General features: G+C 45.9%; 1 protein-coding gene across 1 annotated transcript in view; it reads right to left on the bottom strand.

Annotated features, from left to right (window-relative positions):
* Window positions 1–26984, bottom strand: part of DDIAS (DNA damage induced apoptosis suppressor) — a 169310-nt gene that overhangs the window by 33491 nt on the left and 108835 nt on the right. Inside the window, exon 3 of the mRNA XM_069203941.1 lies at window positions 15429–15590. Within this exon, the coding sequence (XP_069060042.1) occupies window positions 15429–15590 (162 nt within the window). The remainder of the gene's footprint in view (window positions 1–15428; window positions 15591–26984) is intronic.

Below are 26984 nucleotides of genomic sequence, written 5' to 3'. Positions count from 1 at the left end.
GAGGACCTAAAGAACCGGTTGAGGCTCTGCAATATCCGTATTGAAGGCGTACCGCTACAGGTGGACTCTGGGAAACTGGAAGATTATGTTCTCTGCCTTTTTACGCTAAGTGGCTCACGCCTTGCTGACCATGAAATTGTTCTAGATCGCACACAGAGCGGGTTGCCTGGCTCGGTCCCCTGGACAGCTGAAGGACATTCTCACCTGTCTTCCTTATTACTGACAAAAGGAAGCCATCATGTCTGCAGTCCAAGTCAAAAGCACTATTGATTTTCAAAGTGTTAAGGTGTGGCTATATCAAGACTTGTCATCTATTACCTTGGAGTGCCGCAGGGCCCTCTTACCCCTCACCAGTCTTCTACGCGATAGAGGGATCAGATATAAATGGTGGCACCCATTCTGCATCACATTTACATGGAACAATGAAACCTACAACCTGCGTACTCTGGAGGAAGCTTGAGCACTGTTGGGTGGGGATGGCTTGCAGCGCGATGACCCTTTTCAATGTTAACTTGGATGCCCACTCTCCCCATTTGTAGCAGATACTCACCCCACCACCCCCAAAGACTAAACAACTCGGCAAACCCTCTGCTTTAGATCATCAACAGGAATGGGCCGCCCTACTGCATCACCTTCAAAAGAGGGACAGCACCTCTGATCCAGACAATGACTAAGGGCGGGCTCACTCTTATACCTGATTCCTGCTGCTTCCGTCCACTTGCAGTAGGATTGTCCCCCTCCTTACTGGTGAACTGAAGGGGCTGGGAGCTTCACGTCCTCACAAGAGGACTTCCAGCGGCAGAGGCCCTCTTCTCCATGCCATTGGAGACTTCACATTAGCATCGCCAATAGCAAGGACCCTCAGACTTTGATTCATAAGGATGTTCCCATGTGCAGAACTTCCCAGTTGTACTGTTTATTGTTAGTTCCTATTTTCCTTGCACTCATGATCATACCAGGCTAGATGCTAGTCCGACACTATGCAGTCTGCTGACTAACTCACTATTACTGACAAGGGACCAATCTCGCCCCATAACAGTAGCTTTGTATCCCTCATGCCACATAATTAAGATCCTGGGCCTTAATGCTTGCGGGCTGACTGCCCCTTTTGAAACAGCTGGCACGTTTCTCCCTGCTCTGAGACTCGAATTGCAATGTCTGCCTCCTTCAAGAAACACTCCTCCATAAGGCAGATTGGAAGCGCCTACCCTCCAGATGGTTCGACTTCCAGTATTTCTCCTAGGGGCTGACGAAGGCGGGAATGATGGTACTGCTGGCCACACGCCTTCTGGGGAAGGTGGTTCAGTCCAAGGCTGAAATACTGGGCAGACTACTGTCCCTACGCAGACACAAAGGGTTACACTTTCACACTGGCAAGTCTATATGCTCGCAATAACCGTCAGGAGGTCTTCCTCGCCCACTCCAGATGTAGATACTATAGTCTCCTCCTACTAACTTGATCCCTGATGCTTTCCTAGTAGGTCAATTCAGAGGACTGGTCAGGCACAAGCGCTGTCACCGGCAGGTCACCAGTGGTTTTCTCTGTGGCACAGCAGTCCTATGCCAGAATCCACTATTTCCTCATCTCCCAGCACTTGTCCAGAGTAACAAAAGCAGCTGACATTGGAGTGGCTGTACTCTCTGACCACTCTCCCATATCCTTCACTTGCCACCTGCTGGCCCCACACCAAAACATCGTGCCTGGCGCCTTAACCACACACTTCTAGGACATGACACCACAGTTGATGAAATAACAAGTGCCATCTGCGACTTTCTGCACACTAACAACATCCCTGAGACCCCCACAGTACTACTATGGGATACAATGAAGGTAATACTTTGAGGTCACTTTATAACAGTAGGAGCTCAGATGAACAAGGGTAGGAGTGATAAGCGGTCACAGATTTAGAATGAGGTGAGGGACTTGGAAGAAGACAAACATACAGAATCCTTCAAGACGAGGAGGCAAGCATTTGATATTGGCAAAGCTGAATACGCTATCCTGTACCTCAAGCAAAAATACTATGCTGGGGCAATAAGGCAGGCTGCCTACTGGCGCACAGACACCGGGCCAGACCCCCCAACATAAAATATTAGAGGTAGAGGACTCTCAGGGCAATACGGCTGACCAAGATGAACACATAGCCCAGGCCCTCGAACACTTCTACTCCATGCTCTATACAGCTGAAGCCCTGGCCTTGGAGGATACTGAATCACATCTTGCAAAAGTGCCCTGACCTGTCTCCCCACAACTGACTCCTCTGGCCTAGATAGGGACATCCAGGCCTCTAAAGTACTGATGGCTATACAGCAGCTGCCACTTGGCAAGGCACCAGGTCCAGACGAATACACAGCAGACTTTTAAAGACCTCAGCTTCTATCCTAGCTCGTCTGCACAACTCATTCAGCACGACTGGTGCACTCACTGAAGCAATGCAACTGGTGACCATTAGTTATCCCAAAACCAGGCAAGGACCTCACCCACTGTTCCTCGTACCGCCCTATCTTGCTGTTGAATGTGGATGCCAAGACCTTTACATGCAACACATCGTAGACCCTGATCAAGCAGGGTTCATACCTGAACGCAACTACAGCAACACCACCAAGCTTCTTTGCCATCTCTGTGACAAAGCCAAGCGCACCCCAGCCATTTTGTTATCCATCAATGCCAAAAAAGCTTTTGACCGGGTACACTGGCCATATCTCCAACCTGGCCTTGCCAAAATGGGCTTAGGCCAGAGGTTTTAATTCTGGATATGGTCCAGTTGCGCACAACTCGGGCAGCAGTTTAGCCTCATGTCTCAGCCATTTGATATCTCTAGGCGCCCTCGTCAAGTTTGTTCCCTATCCCCCAGTTCTCTTTGCCCTCTATATGGAACGCTTTGCCGAACAGATATGCAAAAAACGACATTGAAGGCTTACAGATTGGGGCAGAGAGCATAAATAGGCACTCTGCGCTGATGATGTGATGATAGTATTGATGATGATTCTTTCCTCTTCGCCCACACTGATGAGCGAGATGGAGGTATTCCGACGAGCCTCGGGTTTCAAAATGAACTTCCAGAAGTCCAATGTTCTCAACCTCACTGTCCCTACAGCAGACGAACCCCACTTGGAACATCCCTTCCCCTTCACTTGGGCAGCTCAGGGTGCGAGTTACTTGGGCCTTCAGATACTCTCAAAACCAGGTTGAACCTCTAAAAGCAATTATGCAAGACTCATGGCCACTACCATATCCGACCTCTCTTCCTAGAAGAGATACACTCTCTCGTAGCTAGGGAGGCTGGCGGCCGTCAAGATGACCCTTCTATGAACATTCCATATGTACTGCACACTGTACCGCTGCAGCGACCCCCACATGACCTCAGCGAGTTGCAGTGCCTCATCAATTACTTTGTCTGGGGTGAGAAAAAGGCACGTGTTGCGAACAAGCAGGCTTACCAGACCTCCTTGGAGGGTGGATTTGGCATCCCTTACTTAACAAGATACTATCAGCCGGCCCAACTTCACTAAATGGTAGAATGGGCCAGGCCTTACACAGAGAAGCGCTGGTGCTCCATAGACCAAGCTGTGGCTGGCATACAAATCTAAAAAATACCATGGCTGCTTAAACCCCACCACCCTCCAGGAGTGTATATCCCTCCAGTGATTCATGCCATGTTAGAAGTTTAGGACACGGTACAAACTTTCCACACGTATATCACCCCTGATTCCCTTTATAGGTAATCCTGACTTTCTGCCAGTGGAACAGGGCGCATCCTTTGGTTCCTGGCAGGCAGCTGGCTCCAAAAGTTTGGGAGATCTATTTGAGGCCGATGGCATCATGGATTTTGCACAGGTCCAGGCCTAAAAAATTCATTCGCCCACTCCATATGGCAAGTCATAATTTATCAGATTAAGCTATTTTTAGGACTCACTCGCCCCTTCTGGCAAGTTCTGAAAGAACAGGTGTTCTGTTCAGACTGAAAGTGAAGGAGCAATAAAGATGCCTTTAAATCTTTCTCTTATCTTGTGACATTTGCTATGTGTTCAGAGACAGAGGTCAAAAGTCAGTTTGTCTTCTTACAATTAATTTTCCTTCTGACTGTATTTTGTAAGGTGAACTGTCTGATCTGCTATACAAAGACACACAACATTTACACAACTAAGTGAACTGTGTAAACATTTCAAAATACATTTCAGTAGTTGTGAAAGCCCAGTTTTTGTACGTCTGTGTGAAGAAAAAAAATAATTTAATAGGATGAAACAAATAAGAACACTTTATTTGGTGATGTGCAAAGCATAAATGTTTCTGAAACTCAATTTTCACAGATTGTTATTACACTATATAGCTTTATCAGTAAAGCTGCATGTTAGTGGGAAGGTTTTGGGACATTTCTTGGAAATTTACTGTCTGTAAATGACAGTGTGCTACCATATTATGCATTAGTAATATATTTATTAAAGGTGGGTGTTTAAAAAAACTGAGAAACAATTCTGCCCTGATGGCAATGTTTTTGTTAAACCAAGAGGCAAGTCATGGATTATGTGTACCCTGTATGTGATCTAGATTATTTTTATACATGGAGCAAGTGTTTATTCTATTTATTCAAACAAAAGAGGTTTTTTGTACAGCAGAAATGCTGAGCTTTCATATTTAAAGGTGCTCTTATATGTGAAAATGAAGGAATAGGCGAGTCTGTAAACTAAAATATTAGCCTATGATCACACAATTTGAAACCCGTTTGAGTCAAATACATTATAGGTAGGTCGAGTAGATTATTCAAGTTACTCGGCCTGCAGGTCTAGTAACATTTTTATGATTATTCGAGGTCTGAACTCCAATCAAATTATGGCCTTCCTTCCAATGCCCGCTGGCAGGACATGGCCCTTCAACATTGGCTCCGGCAGCCCTACATCTGCCCCCAATGAAAGCGGACCCCATCTGAAAATTGGCTCATCACCTGCTCATCCGATAAGCGCATATTCTCTCACATCTATAAATTCCTCAACACCCCCTTAGTGCCCTCCAAGTCACCGGCACAAAAAACGCTTGGAGATCGAATGTGAACGAACCTTCACCACCAAAAAACGGGGTGACATCTGGCACAGGGCCCGCACCTCAGCAAGTAGTGCGACGGGTATGAAAATGATGCTCAAGATGGCGCAATACTGGTACTACACACCAGCAAGGGTGGCTAAGTGGAAAGAAAACAGTGATGCAACTTGTTGGAGACACTGTGGACTTGTTGGAGACACTGGGTGCTTACACATTTGCTTTGGCACTGCCCCAAGATACAATAATTCTGGGTGGAGGTACTGACCGACATTAACGAGATCTACGACACAGACATTTCCAGATTCCCCAGTTACATCCTCCTAGGCCTACCAAATCCAATCACTTACCCACTGAAGTCGCAGAGGGGGTGAGCTATCACAATGGTGCTTGAGGCGGCAAAATAGGTTCTGTTGACACGCTGGGGCTCTGACCTGGTGCCGTCGCACCTAGATTGTCTCGATAAGTTATGGAATCTCCTGGGAATTAAGAAATTAATAGAAACTGCATATCATATGCTACTGTGCTTTGATCAAACTTTGGGGAGCTGTGTGCGATTCCTGTCCAATGAATTTCAGGACCCGGCCACCCTACAAGTCCTCGGACTTACCCTAGTGGACTGTAATACTCAATGAGTGCTGGGGATGGCCTTTTTCCATGTCTTCCCAATCTTCTGCACTAGCTGTGTTACACTTTCACTCATTGTAGGAAATTGGCTCTGTATGCACTATTTCAAAGTAAGGAATAGTCTGCACAGAGTCCAAGGGTTCCCCTTAGAGGTAAGATAGTGGCAAAAAGAGATAATACTAATGCTCTATTTTGTGGTAGTGTGGTCGAGCAGTAGGCTTATCCAAGGAGTAGTGTTAAGCATTTGTTGTACATACACACAGGCAATAAATGAGGAACACACACTCGGAGACAAATCCAAGCCAATAGGTTTTGTTATAGAAAAATATATTTTCTTAGTTTATTTTAAGAACCACAGGTTCAAATTCTACATGTAATATCTCATTTGAAAGGTATTGCAGGTAAGTACTTTAGGAACTTTGAATCATTACTTTAGCATGTATACTTTTCACATAAAACACAATAAGCTGTTTTAAAAGTGGACACAGTGCAATTTTCACAGTTCCTGGGGAGGTAAGTTTTTGTTAGTTTTTGTCAGGTAAGTAAATCACTTACAAGTCTCAGGTTTGGGTCCAAAGTAGCCCACCGTTGGGGGTTCAGAGCAACCCCAAAGTTACCACACCAGCAGCTCAGGGCCGGTCAGGTGCAGAGGTCGAAGAGGTGCCCAAAACGCATAGGCTTCAATGGAGAGAGGGGGGTGCCCCGGTTCCGGTCTGCCAGCAGGTAAGTACCCGCGTCTTCGGAGGGCAGACCAGGGGGGTTTTGTAGGGCACCGGGGGGGACACAAGTTAGCACAAAAAGTACACCCTCAGCAGCGCGGGGGCGGCCGGGTGCAGTGTGCAAACACGTGTCGGGTTTTCAATGGTTTCTTATGAGAGATCAAGGGATCTCTTCAGCGTTGCAGGCAGGAAAGGGGGGGGCTCCTCGGGGTAGCCACCACCTGGGCAAGGGAGAGGGCCTCCTGGGGGTCACTCCTGCACAGGAGTTCCGTTCCTTTAGGTACTGGGGGCTGCGGGTGCAGGGTCTTTTCCAGCCGTCGGGAAATGGAGTTCAGGCAGTCGCGGTCAGGGGGAGCCTCGGGATTCCCTCTGCAGGCGTCGCTGTGGGGGGTCAGGGGGGACAACTTTGGTTACTCACGGTCTCGGAGTCGCCAGAGGGTCCTCCCTGAGGTGTTGGTTCTCCACCAGTCGAGTCGGGGTCGCCGGGTGCAGTGTTGCAAGTCTCACGCTTCTTGCGGGGAGTTGCAGGGGTCTTTAAATCTGCTCCTTGAAACAAAGTTGCAGTTCTTTTGGAGCAGTGCCGCTGTCCTCTGGAGTTTCTTGTCTTTCTTGAAGCAGGGCAGTCCTCAGAGGATTCAGAGGTCGCTGGTCCCTTGGAAAGCGTCGCTGGAGCTGGAGCAGGTTTCTTTGGAAGGCAGGAGACAGGCCGGTAAGTCTGGGGCCAAAGCAGTTGGTGTCTTCTGTTCTTCCTCTGCAGGGGTTTTTCAGCTCAGCAGTCTTCTTCTTCTTGTAGTTTCAGGAATCTCTATTCTTAGATTCAGGGAAGCCCTTAAATACTAAATTTAAGGGCGTGTTTAGGTCTGGGGGGTTAGTAGCCAATGGCTACCAGCCCTGAGGGTGGGTACACCCTCTTTGTGCCTCCTCCCAAGGGGAGGGGGTCACATTCCTATCCCTATTAGGGGAATCCTCCTTCTACAAGATGGAGGATTTCTAAAAGTCAGAGTCACCTCAGCTCAGGACACCTTAGGGGCTGTCCTGACTGGCCAGTGACTCCTCCTTGTTATTCTCATTATTTCTCCTGGACTTGACGCCAAAAGTGGGGGCTGTGTCCAGGGGGCGGGCATCTCCACTAGCTGGAGTGCCTTGGGGCATTGTAACACGAAGCTTGAGCCTTTGAAGCTCACTGCTAGGTGTTACAGTTCCTGCAGGGGGGAGGTGTGAAGCACCTCCACCCAGAGCAGGCTTTGTTTCTGTCCTCAGAGAGCACAAAGGCTCTCACCGCATGTCTCTCAGCAGCAGGCTGGCACAGACCAGTCAGTCCTGCACTGAACAATTGGGTAAAATACAAGGGGTATCTCTAAGATGCCCTCTGTGTGCATTTTTTAATGAATCCAACACTGGCATCAGTGTGGGTTTATTATTCTGAGAAGTTTGATACCAAACTTCCCAGTATTCAGTGTAGCCATTATGGAGCTGTGGAGTTCGTTTTTGACAGACTCCCAGACCATATACTCTTATGGCTACCCTGCACTTACAATGTCTAAGGTTTTGCTTAGACACTGTAGGGGCATAGTGCTCATGCACTGGTGCCCTCACCTATGGTATAGTGCACCCTGCCTTAGGGCTGTAAGGCCTGCTAGAGGGGTGACTTATCTATACTGCATAGGCAGTGTGAGGTTGGCATGGCACCCTGAGGGGAGTGCCATGTCGACTTACTCGTTTTGTTCTCATCAGCACACACAAGCTGGCAAGCAGTGTGTCTGTGCTGAGTGAGGGGTCCCCAGGGTGGCATAAGATATGCTGCAGCCCTTAGAGACCTTCCCTGGCATCAGGGCCCTTGGTACCAGGGGTACCAGTTACAAGGGACTTACCTGGATGCCAGGGTGTGCAAATTGTGGAATCAAAAGCACATTTTAGGTGAAAGAACACTGGTGCTGGGGCCTGGTTAGCAGGGTCCCAGCACACTTCTCAGTCAAGTCAGCATCAGTATCAGGCAAAAAGTGGGGGGGTAACTGCAACAGGGAGCCATTTCTTTACACTCATGGTGAGCTGTCAAGGGAGATTTCTCCCTTCCTTTACCTCCCCTATCCCTCTCCCCTCACTCTTTCCGCCAGCTCCCCTAACCCCCACGCTTATCATCCACCTTCCTAACTATTCAATCCCAGTTACCCCGTCTTGTTCTTAGACCCCACCAGCCTTCGGATGTAGGTGGGAAGTATGTTGTAATGAACCTTTGATTATAAACAATAAAACAGATTCAAACCATAAAAGTTGAATAGCATTACGACTATGTGAAACCTGGGATCAATCCCAGTTCTCTGCTTGACTAAACTGTGTGATCCTAGGGAACTGCCTTATTTCATGGTGCCTTCTTATCTATCATCATCATGTTTGAGAGCACAATTCAGTTCAAGTCTTTACACAATGTTACTCTATCTATGTTACTAATCTAGCTCACATATAAGGTGCACATAATAACAGACTTGTCTCTCAGTTCTTCACTGGCATCATCATCACGACGGTGGACTAAGAGGCAAGAGTGCGTTATGTTCAAGAATACCCCTCTAATTGTTGAACTGCACAACGTGAAACTAGGAAATCTGATATCAACTCCGAATCACACGTTTGACCAAATTATTTGCCCCTAGGTATTTCTTATTTCAGTGTGCATCTTTGTCCTTTATTATTACAATGTGTTACCCTAAGCAATTGCCGTATTTCACTGTGCTTCTTTTCTCCTTTACCATCACAACAAGGAGGCACAGTGAAATAAGGCAATTGCCTAGGATCAGACAATTTGGTCAAGCAGCGAAGACAGGATTGATAGTGCACCTTGAAATACTTTCCAGAATGTGCACTGCACAAATATCTCTTGCAGATTTTAATAGACTGTAATACTGCTCCAGCTATGATCACAACTTAGGTCACATGTAAGGCGCACGGGATACATCACTTTACTGTCACTGTTCTTAGGTTGGAGCAAAAACGATACATGTTTAGAAGGTATCAGTTCTAATAAAAGTCAGTCACAATCTAAGGCTCTATACTGAAACGCTGCCACATGTTCAAGAAATGAAGTATTTATTAAAACGCAGAAGCATCTCATGTTAGTGCATTACCATTGCTACAATACCCATCTCTACTGTATAGTTGAAAGGCCACTTGGGGGGCGACACACTGGGCTTATATTGTAATTCTATTCATACAGTGCTTACTACCAGCACTTAAGGTAAAGAAGCACGCTGTCCAACACACAAGGTTAGCGGTCAGTTCACTGGTAGCATCTATATAAAGTACAAATTTGAGACCTGTCATGTTACACGTTGTGCTTTGCTGCAGAAACATTATCTATCTGATTAGGAGTCAACCCTGTGACTAGACTGCGCACAGACCTCTCGAGCATGTGCATTAATCATCAGCATTTTCTTATTATTAAACCCTGGAGGGCTGGACATTGCTGTTCACTCAAAGACCTCTGTAGTAGCCAGACCTGCAGAAGAGCTCTAGAAGGCTCTGACACAAGGTCGGTGAGTCTTGCTGAACCCATTCCACCCTCTGACGATTTGGGAAAGCGTGGGAGGGGCAGGTGTTGAGCAAGTGATGAATGGAATACAGCCGCAAGCAGTACAAAGCTTAAACCCAAAGCGCCCAGAGCTGCCTTGAAAAGTGATGCTCCTGCACGTCATCATGAGGTGATCCCCGAAGATCCTCCATAACGGCAGGCCTGGCCTGGAAGGAGGTGAATGAAGAGACCCATCACACAGGTGTAGTTAAATTAGTATTTATTGTGACAAAGCAGATCAGTTACAACTGAACCCTACAGTGTGACAGCGTAACTCATTTTCCTCGAGCTCCACATTCAACATGGAACTCCCAAGTACATTCTACTCTTAAAGCTATCCCAACATAAGACTACAACAGTAAGCCCTTACCCTGGCCTGTACACAATCCACAAAACCAAGCATATGGGCACTAGGCCATGTACTTGTAAAAAGTGCCTGGCTCGCGCTAAATCAAGAGTCATAAAGAAACAGCCAGTCAGCAACTGCAGCTGTGGCATGGTAATGTCATCTTTAACATGAATTTTATGTAGTATGTTGTAATTCATAGCATGGAATTGTAGCGTGCTAACCACCCCAGAATAAGAATGTATTTATTCAAAGGAGTAGGGAGTTGGGAGCTGGGAAGCTGGAGAAGTAAGACCTATGGTGGATGTGGCCTTTATATTGGAACCTTTTACTAATAATAAAGGATATCACATCTGCAACAAGTGTGAGACTCCTACAGAAGAGAAACAGTTGATATGAGTAAACAAGATGGAAGAGTAACAACATTTTCAAATTAAATGCTTTAGGTGATGTAATATGGCACACGTGGCAAAATTCAAAGTGTCCTGGGTGGAAGGCTACATGCAAAACTTGTGGGAGAAAAGGACATTTTACATCTTGCTGTAGATCTGTAAAAAATATGAAAAAAAAGTGAGTGAGGTATTGTGTGATTCTGATAATGAGTGTGAAGTAAAGTCAAGAGGGGGATGGGCCATTTGAAGTGGTGAGAATTAATGACCCTCCGGTAAGAATGCTATTTGATTCTGGTGCAAAGGTAACATTAATACCCAGAAAGTTATTTTATGTATTCAGTGAAATTGATTAAACCTTATATTAAACCTAAAGGTTATAGAGGCCAGCCCATCAAGTTGATGGGCTACTTTTGGGGCACTGTTGAATTGCATGACAGAATCGTTCCAGCTAGGATAAATATCTGTGAAGGGAGATTCCTTAATCAGCTGGTCTGATGCCTTTTGGCTTGATTTCTGCAGAGTGTGGTTTCCAGTGTCACTTTTGACAGACAATGGTATTAAGCTGATGTCTAAGTTAATGGGCGTGTTTTTAGAGGAGAGGGGCATTAAGCACAAACAAAATCACTATACCATCCAGAAGCCAATGGCATGATTGAGCGCTTTAAGAAAGTGGTCAAGAATTGCTTACAGCATGCACTAGTCAATGGTCTGAACTGGTGGAAAATCTAAAAAGGAAGATATACATGTACAGGCTAACTCCCCATTCATCAGCGGGGAATAACACCTTTTGTGTTGTTCAAGAAGAGATTTCCTAATGACATTGTGAGTCTGGCAAGGGTGATCAGGATGAGAAAAATGAGAACCAAAAAGGTAACTGAGAACTGAAAGTAAAAGGAGCATGAAAAGGGAATTCAAAAGAAAATAACGTTATGATAAGCGGATTGCTCTGAAAAACACAAAGGTCAAGGTTGGGGATTGGGCGAAGATAAAAAATCCAAGCAGAGGTGGTTCAATGGATAAATGTAGTCCACCTACAAAGTTATAAAGGTATTTAAAAATACGGAGAAAACAGAAGATCATCGCATTTGAAACCTGAACAATTGCTGATGGAGGAGCGCTTCATGCAAGGAGTTTGCTATTAATAGCAGGCATGAGTCACGTCACAGAAGAACTGGATGATAGTGGTAAAATGCAAACCATCAAAAGAAAAAGACTTGTGTGAGTAGGAGACCAGCCCATTTCAATGACTCTCTGTAAGTTTTACTTTGCGGAAATTTTATCTTGTGTATATTTGATTTTCTTGGTAATATGTATATCGTTTAGATTAACATGTATTGCATTGCACCATTTGATGTGCAAAATATGGGAAATTAAACATGTTTGATTACTATTACAAGGGAGGTGTGTAGTACGTTGTAATGCATAGCATGGAATGGTTGTATGCTGACCACAATAGAATAAGTATGTATTCAAAGGGATACGAAGTTGGAACTAAGAAGCTGAAGTGGTCAGACCTCTGATGGATGGAGTCTTTATATTGGAACCTTTTACTAATAATCAAGAAGACATCACATCTACATTTTCACAAGCTACTTTTGAAATTAGCGTCTGGTATAATGTTAGTAAAGAGGAAAACTGAAAAGGCAGAGCCCTGGTGTGCGAAATAGCCAAGCTGCCCTTTGTTACTGAATTGTGATGTAGCGCTCTTTAAGGTGGTGTACTTTCAGCTTTTCCATAATTTAGAACAGAGTGGGGCGGTCCTGATGGACACCAGGATGTTGTACGGGTCGTGGGTATATACATGGAGAAGACCTTTTGCATGCTTTTTAATTTTTTTTGCATGCCATCTCCAGCCCTGGCAGCAAGTGTGCAGAGAGCCACTCGAGATGATGAGATTGTCAGCTAGATAAGTGTAAGTGCTAATCACAATGATCACAGTGGGTCTGTAGATGATGCAGCCATTGTTAAAGATGAGCGTGATCGGTGTCCCGGGTAAATCCAAAAGATTTACATTAGGTCATATTTGAGGTTTGAATCTGTCCAGGGTCAGGCCATTGAGCCAGGTTTGGTCTAGTTGTTCTTAGATAACAGCAGGAAGCTGGTTTGTTGGGCTGAATTTCAAGCTGGTCATGAACATTCAGGTCTAGATGAGGGTCAGGTAGTGCTTAAGGAGTTGGATGAGTGCAAGGAGATTTTCAAGCACAGTTATGTTGTTGGCATACTGGTGAATGTTGATGCTGGTATCTGCGAGTAGAGTCCCAAAGATCTCCATGTGCTTATTTTGAGATTTTATGTAGAGCATACTACATCGTGTGTATGTCAGAATGCTTTACACAGTTATAAAAACACAGCTGCAAAAACATAAGTATAAATAAAACAGACTACAAACATAGCAAAATGACCCTGATTTTATAACAGCAGGCTAAATTGCATAGTTTAAGTCAAAAGTATACCTTCATGTTTCTGGGGGTGTACCACAGTCTGAAGGTCCTGAGTTATTATTTGTGTTTTATGCTGTGTAAGGGTACGAGGCTGATATTAAGCATTTTTGATTATGTAGCTTATGTGACCCTGCAATCAGACTATCTCAGGGGGACTCTGCAATTAGAATATCCCCAGAGATGTATACGTGCTTACAACCGCAACTTTGTTTCTGATAGGGTTCAAGGTGATGGTGGGATTATGTATAATGTGGGTGGTGTTGGCTGCTGGGAAGAGCAGAGACTGTTTTGTCAGAGCCTGGTTTGAGAAAGAGATTTGAGAGCAATCAGAAAGTCCTCTCAAGGAATGTTTTAGTGTATCCTTGTCTTGTTGAAATCTTGCTTTTAAATGAAGTTTTTTTCATCGTAATGATGCATAGGCAGACCCAGATCTCTTACTACTACTTTTAGTGCTTCTACATTTAAGTGGAAACGCTTGGGTGCCAGTGTGGAAACTTGGAGGACCCTGAGTGTCAGTCAGTCAAATATCTTTATTCGGTCTAACTTAGACCATAAAGTGCAGGAAGACCCCGAGTGGAAGAAGAAGGGTCAGAGGAGTGGCTCATGATCTTCACAATACGAAACGTGCCCCCCAGGTAAGATCTAAACCAGTTTGACAGTGCTGTCAATCTCTATTTGATTTTGGAGGGTATTAAGAAAGGTGCAATTTTTACAGTGTCAAATGCAGCAGAAAGGTCCAGATGGACGAGGATGCAGGACTCTCTCATGTCCAGGGCATCATCAATCACAGTTTAGGTTGGTGCTTCTGTGTTGCAGTCCAGATTGGTTTGGGTTCAGTAATGTTTTTTTGTCGATATTATCTTTCAAATCGATGTTTACGACATTTTGCACTGTTGTACCTATAAAGAGGAGATCATTATTATTAGTTATTTCGATTAAGTTATTTAGATGACGGATGTCAGTGCTGACGCTTGACCTGACCAGTCTTCAAACTTTCCTTTCTCAAAGAAGCGGTTTACGACCTATTACCATTGTGGTGAAATGTACACTCAATTGATTTAGTATCTGGTAATGGGATATGAACTTCTTTGTTTCGGCATGGCTGCATGTTTTCTGTGCTTCTTTCTTAAAGATAATCCTTTGATAGGTGGTCAAATGTCTCCCATTTGGTGGAGCATTTCCCTGAAATTTTTGGACATGAGTATTAACACTGCAAGGCCAGCAATAGTAGGGAGGGGTCATGTATTCTGTGGTCAGGAGTGTGCTGTCTACAATTTGTTAGGTAGCTAGCTACGAGCTCAGCTTTTTAACTTTGATGTCCATAAAATGAATGCTTAAAAAAGACAGTATTTTATGTGTCAGGAGCACAGCTGTCAAATGGTCCATGGGGGAAATGTCACGTGTGATATCTTCAGGCCAATCTGACATTTCAGCCTATACCTGGCTTAGTTTTTCATAGCAGAACTATAACTCATCATAGAAGCAAAAGGCAAACGTGCTTTAATTAACTAGTGATGGGACATACCTGAACATGAACTAAAAAAGTCTAAGCAATGGTGCAAATCTGAACATGCACTACATGTTATTGAGTGATGAGCTGGGGCAGGCAGATGGAGTCACAAAGACACTCACCAATTTGCCTATTCATCACACTGAAGTACACATCTATTCTTGCACTCACTCACCCAATTCGTTTAGCCATGTATGAGCTACTGATCAACATTACTGGCTGGGGCCATTGATTATTGAGGCTCACTATACAGCCTAGGGGCATTAGAGGCTTTTTACTGCAAGTGGCTACATGTTGGCCACTGAGGTATATTAGTAACTGGGCCCAATAATGCCTGGGACTATTTTGCCATATTAATTCCTGGATTATAGTAGCTCAATATTTTCTTGGCTCTAACTGTATGGTTATTGGGTTTACCTTTTATTAACAACATATAATAACCTCGTTCTTAAGTATATTTCAATCTTATCAGATAAGAACATTTAATGTACCCAAGATTTATGGAACAAATGGGAATAATTTATCAAAGGACAAACCAACGATAATCTGTAGATAAGATGCTAGCATATTTGTTTGAAAGACAAAACTATGAAAAGTGGCTCCATGTGTTTGGTGGCAAGGTGTGATCCATAGACGGATAATTACAAAGAATTGTGGATCTTGATCAAAGAAGAAATGCCTGTAAAATGCTACGTACTAAACATAAGCAGAATGGGAATTTCAGCAGTAAATCTCAGCAGTATATTTTTCACCAAATGGTTTGTAAGGTCTTAAACCAAAACTACATTCTCCATACCTTTGCAGCTCATCCGCGGTGATCCCAAAGTACTCATCCAGGCAGCTTCCAAACACTACGATCTTAAACAGTTCATTTTCATCAGTAACTCTAAGGGACAGTTTATATCTGTAATGAGCATTTTTAGCTTCGGTCGTACAGCCACATTTATGACAGGTATATCTGAAAAAGAAAAAATACACAGGAATACAGGCATTTTGTTAATTCAAGACACATTATTTATAAAATCGTTCAAACACAACGTGAATGTGTGAATATAGCTTTATAATTTCTGGATTTATTTTTGTGATTTTTAAGTGTGGGCAAATTATACGAGCTTCAAATCACTTCCCTACAAACTGTACCAAGTAGGTTAGGGAATCCTTTTTGAGCAAGGACGTTACTGGTAGTCAATGCATTGGTCAGAATTCTAGTGGGTGATTTTGGTATCCAGAACCAAGTGACCAGATGGATTCATGTGAGATAAGGAGTAGCAGCTGCTCTCATCAAGGTAAAGACAATGGTGAAAACAAAGCAGTAAAATATATGGAAGATGGAGGTCCTAGAATATTGCTAAAAAAACCACAAAGCTCAGTCTAAGGGAATCAATAAATCACTTAATTGTAAGCAGCAGGCCTTTAAAGAATGCAGGTCAGTAAACTTGCAGCTAGCCTTGCATTACTGCTCCAAATCAACCATGTACTAACCGAATGTCTAGGGGATCCGGATACCACATGGAATTGGCTGAATACACAGGCAAATATTAATCTCAAAACCTCTAATTAAGTTTGAAGAATCCCAAGTTTTTAAAGCAAAAAATGTTACTTTGTTTTTTTCTGGACTTCGACTACCTTCACGCGAATTCAGGTTTATTATTACAGTTCTTCAAAGGTAATGCGTTACAGAACCTAGAAGAAGACATTTAAGTTGGGGGTCTGAAAAGGCTGGCACTCTACCTTACTGAGTAGTGGAGCTGGGGTAATGTTTATTCCGGTTAAGTTGAATGGCATATCTCTTACTGATGTGTAATTTTAGCCATGTTTTGGCAGGAAGCTTGGGAACCAAGACTGTACTTTTAATACTCTGTCCTGTTTTTCAGAAGAGCTCTACAACCTTAAAAATGCAGTTCTGTTTGAAGACACCCCTTCAATCGTCCCCTGGTCCTGCACGCCTACTATTCTGAGGGATTAAATAAGCCCACACACAAGGAAAAGATCATATTAGAAAATACATCGTTTTATGATTGTGCCAGCATGTTTTTCCTTGGAGCACAACCAGTGGACATGTAGCCAGGCACTATAATCTACCCACTGGTGGGTAAGGACAGGTGGCACATTAAACACCCTAGGAAATCCTTTGGCGGTGATTGGCTGGTACTCTCTCTTTGGGAAGTCTATGTACATGAAGACCAGTGGACGTTTATACATTACTATCAGAGTGATCCCTGTGTTGATAAGTAGTGTCCTTTGCCTGGCAGGTGGAAATGATAAATATAAAACCAAATAACACAGAGTTAACACTAACAAAAGTCAATAGGTTGGTTACCAAATACAATGAAAGCGACACAGAAACGTATGTTTGATTTGGCACTCCCCCTTTTCTTTTAATTCATGGAAGTTGCTAAATCTGCTTTAACAAATGTCATGTGTGCAAATATGAAACATGTTAGCGTGAGATTAATAACCTCACTGAAATGTCTCTATTATTCGAGCGCAAACCCCTTTAGTAAAATGAATATTTTTTGTAATTATATTATTTACAACTTTGATAGTGTTGAACGCGTTGAATGGTGATTCTAAAAATGTTGTAAGGATCTGCTTCCCTATAACATTTCTTAGTAATCGGAAAAAATCTGAATCTAACACATTTTTGCTACAAATTTACTTAGTTCAAGTGAAAATATCTTTTAAATTAACTAGGACCTGCTCTGTGTAGTCTCACTTTACAGGGTCTCAATAACTTCAGAGCAAAAAAATTTGGTCTCGGTCTTTTTAGACCTAGAGATCAGTATGAGAACAACTATTCCTGTCAAAAAAATATCTGAACATGGCTTGCCTCAATGACTCAATTATGGCAAAACTTTGCATTTTCCCTAATTACCTACTCTTGAACTATCACTTTGTCTTCTAGCCTTGACACAGCAATGAAATGTTTATGTGTAAGTGAATGATGTCATCGGCCTGCTGGATCGTGTAAATGGTGCCTGTTTGCTGGTTCTGCTTGATTTCTCAGAGGCATTTCACTTGTTTGAGCAAAGGCCACTACTTTCAAATCTGTCTGCCTACATGCAGAATGAACAAAGGATTCAGTAGTACTGTAGAGGTCTGCTATGTACTCAAACACATTGTTTCTTACATTGTTCAATCTTTAAGTAGAGCCGCTTGAAGTTCTGCTGGAGGGGTTAGTTTCACACTAACCTCAATTTTGAGTGTCATTCTTGGTGCATGCCTTTAGCGCAGGATCTCTCTGGGTGTCACTGCGGAGTGAAAGAGTATCACATTATGTCATGATCTCTGCAAATACAGTTTCCTCTTCTATATTGATAAGTCTCTGGGATTTGTCTTACTCGTTTTTCCGGCCCGTGAGTTTCTGCTATCTAATTAGAGAGTGGGGTGTAGCTATTGTAGCTTACTAGACTTGACCTAGTTGGTGTATGAGTGCACTCTGGTGCAACCAGTGATACGTGATTATTGGAAGCAGGTGGTGATTCATAAGGGGCATTTATTGGATAGTGGTTGTTTAAATTAACGGGGGTTCCTGGGCCCACTGTAGTATCTGGATCATACCTTTCCACATTAGAAGTAATCTTTCTTGTATGGCCTTTGCCTTTAAACAATGGGTGATTCTTGGCTTGGTACCAACATGTTCTTTCTTTTTTCCCTTATTTAATATATCCTCTACCTCCTCTATCAAATTGTCAATAGCGTCTAGGGTGCAATTTTCTGCAGCGTGCCTTTTCATAATGTTCCGTCAGGCCCAGTGCCTGCAGCGATATTCATAGAGCTTTTCTTGCTCATTATGGTTTTAGTTAATTAACAGCACTAGTACTTGCTGTTGTGGCTGGATGAGTCGTCTTGGGAGGGGGGTTGGGGGTGCCCTCTGAAGGAAGGACCCATGGGGAGAAGGGCTGGGTGGCCCTGCCCTGGTGCAGGATGGGCCCGCCCTTGGCCAGGCCTTTGCCTGGGCGCAGCCTGCATGCGTCCCCGTGCATCGGCATTTTAAAACCGCTTTATAGCGTTGATGATGTCATGGGTTTTGCGCTTCCCGCCCCTCCTGACAGAAGCACAGGAGTCTGGAACTGGTAGTCCCTGCCACAGTCTGCTGACCACATCATCCCCATTACTGTATAATTAATCAGCTAAAGTGCTTCCCAATAATTCAACTCTGTTGACATTTGCTTGGAGGAAATGTGTAAAGCCAAATGGAGCACTAAGCAAAATAGTTTACTCACTATTGGAGACAGGTTTTTGGCCTTAAGGAAAATGTTCTGGGTTGCCAGAAACAGCAAAGTCCTGTCATAAATAAAAACCAGTTTTCAGATGAAAGAGTGAACTTCTCTTTGATAAGGAGTGCTCAAAAACAACTTACAACTTGGAAAACACCACCTGGAAAGAAATAGGTTCTCTGAATTAATGCAACCCTAAGTGGCAACCATAGGGAATAATAAATTGAGAAAGGTTATTGCATTAAGAAATTATTTTATCTTGATCACCAACTAACCGAAAAATAATTGCGGGTAAGGCGTTGCAAGACATGTTCTACTATAATGGAACAAAGTGAGAACACCTTTACCACATAGAGATTAGCCCTTGTCAATAACATTACTTCAGGATGAACTGTCTACCTCCCACTTAACTGCATCAAATCAAATCAAATCAAATCATTAACATTTATAAAGCGCGCTACTCACCCGTGCGGGTCTCAAGGCGCTAGGGGGGAAAGGGGGGGGTTATCGCTGCTCGAACAGCCAAGTCTTTAGGAGTCTCCGGAAAGCGGAGTGGTCCTGGGTGGTCCTGAGGCTGGTGGGGAGGGAGTTCCAGGTCTTGGCCGCCAGGAAGGAGAAAGATCTCCCACCCGCCGTGGAGCGGCGGGTGCGAGGGACGGCAGCAAGTGCGAGGCCAGCGGAGCGGAGGGGGCGGGTGGGGACGTAGAAGCTGAGGCGTCTGTTGAGGTATTCCGGTCCCTTGTTGTGGAGGGCTTTGTGTGCGTGGGTGAGAAGACGGAAGGTGATCCTTTTGCTGACTGGGAGCCAATGCAGGTGTCTCAGGTGTGCGGAGATGTGGCTGTTGCGGGGTACATCGAGGATGAGGCGGGCCGAGGCGTTTTGGATGCGTTGCAGGCGGTTTTGGAGTTTGGCGGTGGTCCCGGCGTAGAGGGTGTTGCCGTAGTCCAGGCGACTCGTGACAAGGGCGTGGGTCACGGTTTTTCTGGTGTCGGCGGGGATCCAGCGGAAGATCTTGCGGAGCATGCGGAGAGTGAGGAAGCAGGCGGAGGACACGGCGTTGACTTGCTTGGTCATGGTGAGAAGAGGGTCCAAGATGAAGCCGAGGTTGCGGGCGTGGTCTGCGGGGGTCGGTGCGGTGCCGAGGGCCGTGGGCCACCAGGAGTCGTCCCAGGCGGACGGGGTGTTGCCGAGGATGAGGACTTCCGTTTTTTCAGAGTTCAGCTTTAGGCGGCTGAGCCTCATCCAATCTGCGACGTCCTTCATACCCTCTTGTAGGTTGGTCTTGGCGCTGGCGGGGTCCTTGGTGAGGGAGAGTACAAGTTGGGTGTCGTCGGCGTAGGAGGTGATGATGATGTCGTGCTGGCGTACGATGTCGGCGAGGGGGCTCATGTAGACATTGAAGAGTGTCGGGCTGAGCGATGAGCCTTGAGGTACGCCGCAGATGATCTTGGTGGGTTCTGAGCGAAACGGAGGGAGGTAAACTCTTTGGGAGCGGTTAGCGAGGAAGGAGGCGATCCAGTCCAGGGCCTGGCCTTGGATCCCGGTGGAGCGTAGGCGGGTGATTAGGGTGCGGTGACAGACGGTGTCAAAGGCAGCCGAGAGGTCGAGGAGAATGAGGGCGACTGTTTCACCGTTGTCCATCAGGGTTCTGATGTCGTCTGTGACTGAGATGAGGGCGGTTTCCGTGCTGTGGTTGGTTCGGAATCCGGTTTGTGAAGGGTCGAGCAGGTTGTTGTCTTCCAGGAAGGTGGTCAGCTGTTTGTTGACGGTCTTTTCTATTACCTTGGCTGGGAAAGGTAGAAGAGAGATGGGGCGGAAGTTTTTCAGGTCGCTTGGGTCAGCCGTAGGTTTCGTTAGTAGGGCGTTGACTTCAGCGTGCTTCCAGCATTCGGGGAAGGTAGCAGAAGAAAAAGAAGAGTTGATGACGGTCTGGAGGTGCGGGGCGATGATGTCGTCGGCTTTGTTAAAGATGAAGTGCGGGCAGGGGTCCGAAGGGGCGCCGGAGTGGATAGAGTTCATGATGGATTTGGTTTCTTCCGTGTTGATGTGGGTCCAGTTGTTGAGGGTGATGTCCGGGGAAGCGGGTTCAGTGGTGTATGGTTGGGTCTGGTGTCCGAAGCTGTCGTGGAGGTCGCTGATCTTGCGATGGAAGAAAGTGGCGAGGGATTCGCACAAATCCTGTGAGGGCGTGACGGCGTTGGCGCTGGCGCTGGGGTTGGAGAACTCTTTGACGATGCTGAAGAGTTCTCTGCTGTTGTGGCTGTTTTTGTCTAGTCTGTCGGTGAAAAAGTTCCTTTTGGCAGTGCGGATCAGGTGGTGGTGTTCGCGTGTAGCGTTCTTGAGGGCGGTCATGTTGTCAGCGGTGTCATCAGCATCATCATCAGTTGCAATCATTAGCTTACCAATATTTCTGGTTCATTTCTTCACCTCTTCTCTTTAGCTCTGGGTTTTAGTGTTACTACTGTCAGAAAAGCTGAGGTCTGAATAGGTGTTGGGGCAATTTGCCACCCCTCTTTCATAATCACTGACTGGGTTCTCTGAGTATGTTTCAACATTAGCTTACTCAGAGAGTGTTTTTAAAAGCTGCTTGGCCTTTCAGAGGTTGCCACTGAAGTGAGGCTGCTCCTGCATTGGCAAACCCAATAAATTCCACCTATGCAAGATCTTTTGGCTTTGCCAATGCTTGTACTAATATAGTTTTGGAGTATTCAGTAGAACAATGCATTGAAATAAACAGTACATTTTGAGAAGTCAATTAAATTTTTCAGTATCAAGAGAGAGCAGGATGAGGAGGTGGTGGTGTTTTAAAAGCAGGAAGAAGTTGTTAAAAACAATGGCGGAAGGCAGAGGGTGGTGGGTTAACACAACTAATGCATGCCTAAGGCAGAGCTGACAACCTTGGAACTGGGGAACCAGGATTGAGTCTCAGCGCCCGCTAAACATCCTGTGATCCTGACCCAGAGGTTGAGAAGTGAGAGCATTGTACAATAATAATCAATTCCCAGCTGATAACAAGCAGCACTTCCATTTACTTCCAAATAATCTGCAAAGAAGCAGTGTAGGAAGTTGGCTCTGTATGTGCTATTTCAAAGTAAGGAATAGCATGCACAGAGTCCAAGGGTTCCCCTTAGAGGTAAGATAGTGGCAAAAAGAGATAATACTAATGCTCTATTTTGTGGTAGTGTGGTCGAGCAGTAGGCTTATCCAAGGAGTAGTGCTAAGCATTTGTTGTACATACACACAGGCAATAAATGAGGAACACACACTCAGAGACAAATCCAGCCAATAGGTTTTTTTATAGAAAAATATATTTTCTTAGTTTATTTTAAGAACCACAGGTTCAAATTCTACATGTAATATCTCATTTGAAAGGTATTGCAGGTAAGTACTTTAGGAACTTTGAATCATTAGATTGGCATGTATAATTTTTACATAAAACACAATAAGCTGTTTTAAAAGTGGACACAGTGCAATTTTCACAGTTCCTGGGGGAGGTAAAGTAATGTTAGTTTTAACAGGTAAGTAAGTCACTTACAGGTTTCAGTTTTGGGTCCAAGGTAGCCCACCGTTGGGGGTTCAGAGCAACCCCAAAGTTATCACACCAGCAGCTCAGGGCCGGTCAGGTGCAAAGGTCAAAGAGGTGCCCAAAACACATAGGCTTCAATGGAGAGAAGGGGGTGCCCCGGTTCCGGTCTGCCAGCAGGTAAGTACCCGCGTCTTCGGAGGGCAGACCAGGGGGGTTTTGTAGGGCACCGGGGGGGACACAAGTCAGCACAAAAAGTACACCCTCAGCAGCGTGGGGGCGGCCGGATGCAGTGTGCAAACACGCGTCGGGTTTCCAATGGTTTTCAATGAGAGATCAAGGGATCTCTTCAGCGTTGCAGGCAGGCAAGGGGGGGGCTCCTCGGGGTAGCCACCACCTGGACAAGGGAGAGGGCCTCCTGGGGGTCACTCCTGCACAGGAGTTCCGTTCCTTTAGGTGCTGGGGGCTGCGGGTGCAGGGTCTTTTTCAGCCGTCGGGAAATGGAGTTCAGGCAGTCGCGGTCAGGGGGAGCCTCGGGATTCCCTCTGCAGGCGTCGCTGTGGGGGCTCAGGGGGGACAACTTTGGTTACTCACGGTCTCGGAGTCGCCGGAGGGTCCTCCCTGAGGTGTTGGTTCTCCACCAGTCGAGTCGGGGTCGCCGGGTGCAGTGTTGCACGTCTCACGCTTCTTGCGGGGAGTTGCAGGGGTCTTTAAATCTGCTCCTTTGAAACAAAGTTGCAGTCTTTTGGAGCAGGGCCGCTGTCCTCTGGAGTTCCTTGTTTTTCTTGAAGCAGGGCAGTCGTCTGCGGATTCAGAGGTCGCTGGTCCTTTGGAAAGCGTCGCTGGAGCAGGTTTCTTCGGAAGGCAGGAGACAGGCCAGTAGGACTGGGGCCAAAGCAGTTGGTGTCTTCTGTTCTTCCTCTGCAGGGGTTTTTCAGCTCAGCAGTCTTCTTCTTCTTGTAGGTTTCAGGAATCTAAATCTTAGGTTCAGGGGAGCCCTTAAATACTAAATTTAAGGGCGTGTTTAGGTCTGGGGGGTTAGTAGCCAATGGCTACTAGCCCTGAGGGTGGGTACACCCTCTTTGTGCCTCCTCCCAAGGGGAGGGGGTCACATCCCTAATCCTATTGGGGAATCCTCCATCTGCAAGATGGACGATTTCTAAAAGTTAGTCACTTCAGCTCAGGACACCTTAGGGGCTGTCCTGACTGGCCAGTGACTCCTCCTTGTTATTCTCATTATTTTCTCCGGCCATGCTGCCAAAAGTGGGGGCCGTGGCCGGAGGGGGCGGGCAACTCCACTAGCTGGAGTGTCCTGCGGTGCTGGCACAACTAGGTGAGCCTTTGAGGCTCACCGCCAGGTGTGACAGCTCCTGCCTGGGGGAGGTGTTAGCATCTCCACCCAGTGCAGGCTTTGTTACTGGCCTCAGAGTGACAAAGGCACTCTCCCCATGGGGCCAGCAACATGTCTCGGTTGTGGCAGGCTGCTGGAACCAGTCAGCCTACACAGATAGTCGGTTAAGGTTTCAGGGGGCACCTCTAAGGTGCCCTCTGGGGTGTATTTTACAATAAAATGTACACTGGCATCAGTGTGCATTCATTGTGCTGAGAAGTTTGATACCAAACTTCCCAGTTTTCAGTGTAGCCATTATGGTGCTGTGGAGTTCGTGTGAAACAGACTCCCAGACCATATACTCTTATGGCTACCCTGCACTTACAATGTCTAAGGTTTTGTTTAGACACTGTAGGAGCACAGTGCTCATGCACTGGTGCCCTCACCTATGGTATAGTGCACCCTGCCTTAGGGCTGTAAGGCCTGCTAGAGGGGTGACTTATCTATACCTGCATAGGCAGTGAGAGGCTGGCATGGCACCCTGAGGGGAGTGCCATGTCGACTTACTCGTTTTGTTCTCACCAGCACACACAAGCTGGCAAGCAGGGTGTCTGTGCTGAGTGAGGGGTCTCCAGGGTGGCATAAGATATGCTGCAGCCCTTAGAGACCTTCCTTGGCATCAGGGCCCTTGGTACCAGGGGTGCCATTTACAAGGGACTTATCTGGATGCCAGGGTGTGCCAATTGTGGATACAAAAGTACAGGTTAGGGAAAGAACACTGGTGCTGGGGCCTGGTTAGCAGGCCTCAGCACACTTTCAATTCAAAACATAGCATCAGCAAAGGCAAACGAAAGAGGATGAGACTAACCTTTCCCAAGAGAGTCTTCATTTTCTAAGTGGAAGAACCTGGAAAGGCCATCTGCATTGGCATGGGCAGTCCCAGGTCTGTGTTCCACTATAAAGTCCATTCCCTGTAGGGAGATGGACCACCTCAACAGTTTTGGATTTTCACCTTTCATTTGCATCAGCCATCTGAGAGGTCTGTGGTCAGTTTGAACTAGGAAGTGAGTACCAAAGAGGTATGGTCTCAACTTCTTCAGGGACCAAACCACAGCAAAGGCCTCCCTCTCAATGGCACTCCAACGCTGCTCCCTGGGGAGTAACCTCCTGCTAATGAAAGCAACAGGCTGGTCAAGGCCATCATCATTTGTTTGGGACACAACTGCCCCTATCCCATGTTCAGAGGCATCTGTTTGCACAATGAATTGCTTGGAGTAATCTGGAGCTTTTAGAACTGGTGCTGTGCACATTGCTTGTTTCAGGGTGTCAAAGGCCTGTTGGCATTCCACAGTCCAGTTTACTTTCTTGGGCATTTTCTTGGAGGTGAGTTCTGTGAGGGCTGTCACAATGGATCCATATCCCTTCACAAACCTCCTATAGTACCCAGTCAAGCCAAGGAATGCCCTGACTTGAGTCTGGGTTTTTGGAGCTGCCCAGTCCAGAATAGTCTGGATCTTAGGCTGGAGTGGCTGAACTTGGCCTCCACCTACAAGGTGTCCCAAGTAAACCACAGTTCCCTGCCCTATCTGGCATTTGGATGCCTTGATAGAGAGGCCTGCTGATTGCAGAGCCTTCAAAACCTTCTTCAGGTGGACCAGGTGATCCTGCCAGGTGGAGCTGAAGACAGCAATATCATCGAGATAAGCTGCACTAAAGGATTCCAACCCAGCAAGGACTTGATTCACCAACCTTTGGAAGGTGGCAGGGGCATTCTTTAAACCAAAGGGCATAACAGTAAACTGATAATGCCCATCCGGTGTGGAGAATGCTGTTTTCTCTTTTGCTCCAGGTGCCATTTTGATTTGCCAGTACCCTGCTGTTAAGTCAAAGGTACTTAAGAATTTGGCAGCACCTAATTTGTCAATCAGCTCGTCAGCTCTAGGAATGGGATGGGCATCTGTCTTGGTGACAGAATTAAGACCTCTGTAGTCCACACAAAACCTCATCTCTCTCTTTCCTTCTTTGGTGTGAGGTTTGGGGACTAAGACCACTGGGCTAGCCCAGGGGCTGTCAGAGTACTCAATTACTCCCAATTCCAGCATCTTGTGGACTTCCACCTTGATGCTTTCCTTAACTTGATCAGACTGTCTGAAGATTTTGTTTTTGACAGGCATGCTGTCTCCTGTGTCCACATCATGGGTACACAGGTGTGTCTGACCAGGGGTTAGGGAAAAGAGCTCAGCAAACTGTTGTAGGACCTTCCTACAGTCAGCTTGCTGTTGGCCAGAGAGGGTGTCTGAATAGATCACTCCATCCACTGAGCCATCTTTAGGGTCTGATGAGAGGAGATCAGGGAGAGGCTCACTCTCAGCTTCCTGCTCCTCATCTGTTACCATCAACAGATTCACATCAGCCCTATCATGGAAGAGTTTTAGGCGGTTTACATGGATCACCCTCTTGGGGCTCCTGCTTGTGCCTAGGTCCACCAGGTAGGTGACCTGACTCTTCTTTTCCTGGATTGGGTAAGGGCCACTCCATCTGTCCTGAAGTGCCCTGGGAGCCACAGGCTCCAAAACCCATACTTTCTGCCCTGGTTGAAATTCAACCATTGCAGCCTTTTGGTCATACCAAAATGTCTGGAGCTGTTGGCTGGCCTCAAGGTTTTTACTTGCCTTTTCCATGTACTCTGCCATTCTTGAGCGAAGGCCAAGTACATAGTCCACTATGTCTTGTTTAGGCTCATGAAGAGGTCTCTCCCAGCCTTCTTTAACAAGAGCAAGTGGTCCCCTTACAGGGTGGCCAAACAGAAGTTCAAAGGGTGAGAACCCTACTCCCTTCTGAGGCACCTCTCTGCAAGCGAAATGCAGACATGGCAGGAGGACATCCCATCTCCTTTTGAGTTTTTTCTGGGAGCCCCATGATCATGCCCTTTAATGTCTTGTTGAATCTCTCAACAAGGCCATTAGTTTGTGGATGATATGGTGTAGTGAACTTATAAGTCACTCCACACTCATTCCACATGTGTTTCAGGTATGCTGACATGAAGTTGGTACCTCTGTCAGACACCACCTCCTTAGGGAAACCCACTCTGGTAAAGATACCAATGAGGGCCTAGGCTACTGCAGGGGCAGTAGTCGACCTAAGGGGAATAGCTTCAGGATACCTAGTAGCATGATCCACTACTACTAGGATGTACATATTTCCTGAGGCTGTGGGAGGTTCAAGTGGACCCACTATGTCCACACCCACTCTTTCAAAGGGGACCCCCACCACTGGAAG

The sequence above is a fragment of the Pleurodeles waltl genome, chromosome 8 (assembly GCF_031143425.1).
Source record: "Pleurodeles waltl isolate 20211129_DDA chromosome 8, aPleWal1.hap1.20221129, whole genome shotgun sequence".
Classification (NCBI taxonomy): Eukaryota; Metazoa; Chordata; class Amphibia; order Caudata; family Salamandridae; genus Pleurodeles; species Pleurodeles waltl.
The sequence above is the reverse complement of the archived record's forward strand: the minus strand, read 5'-3'. Positions and strand labels throughout refer to the sequence as shown.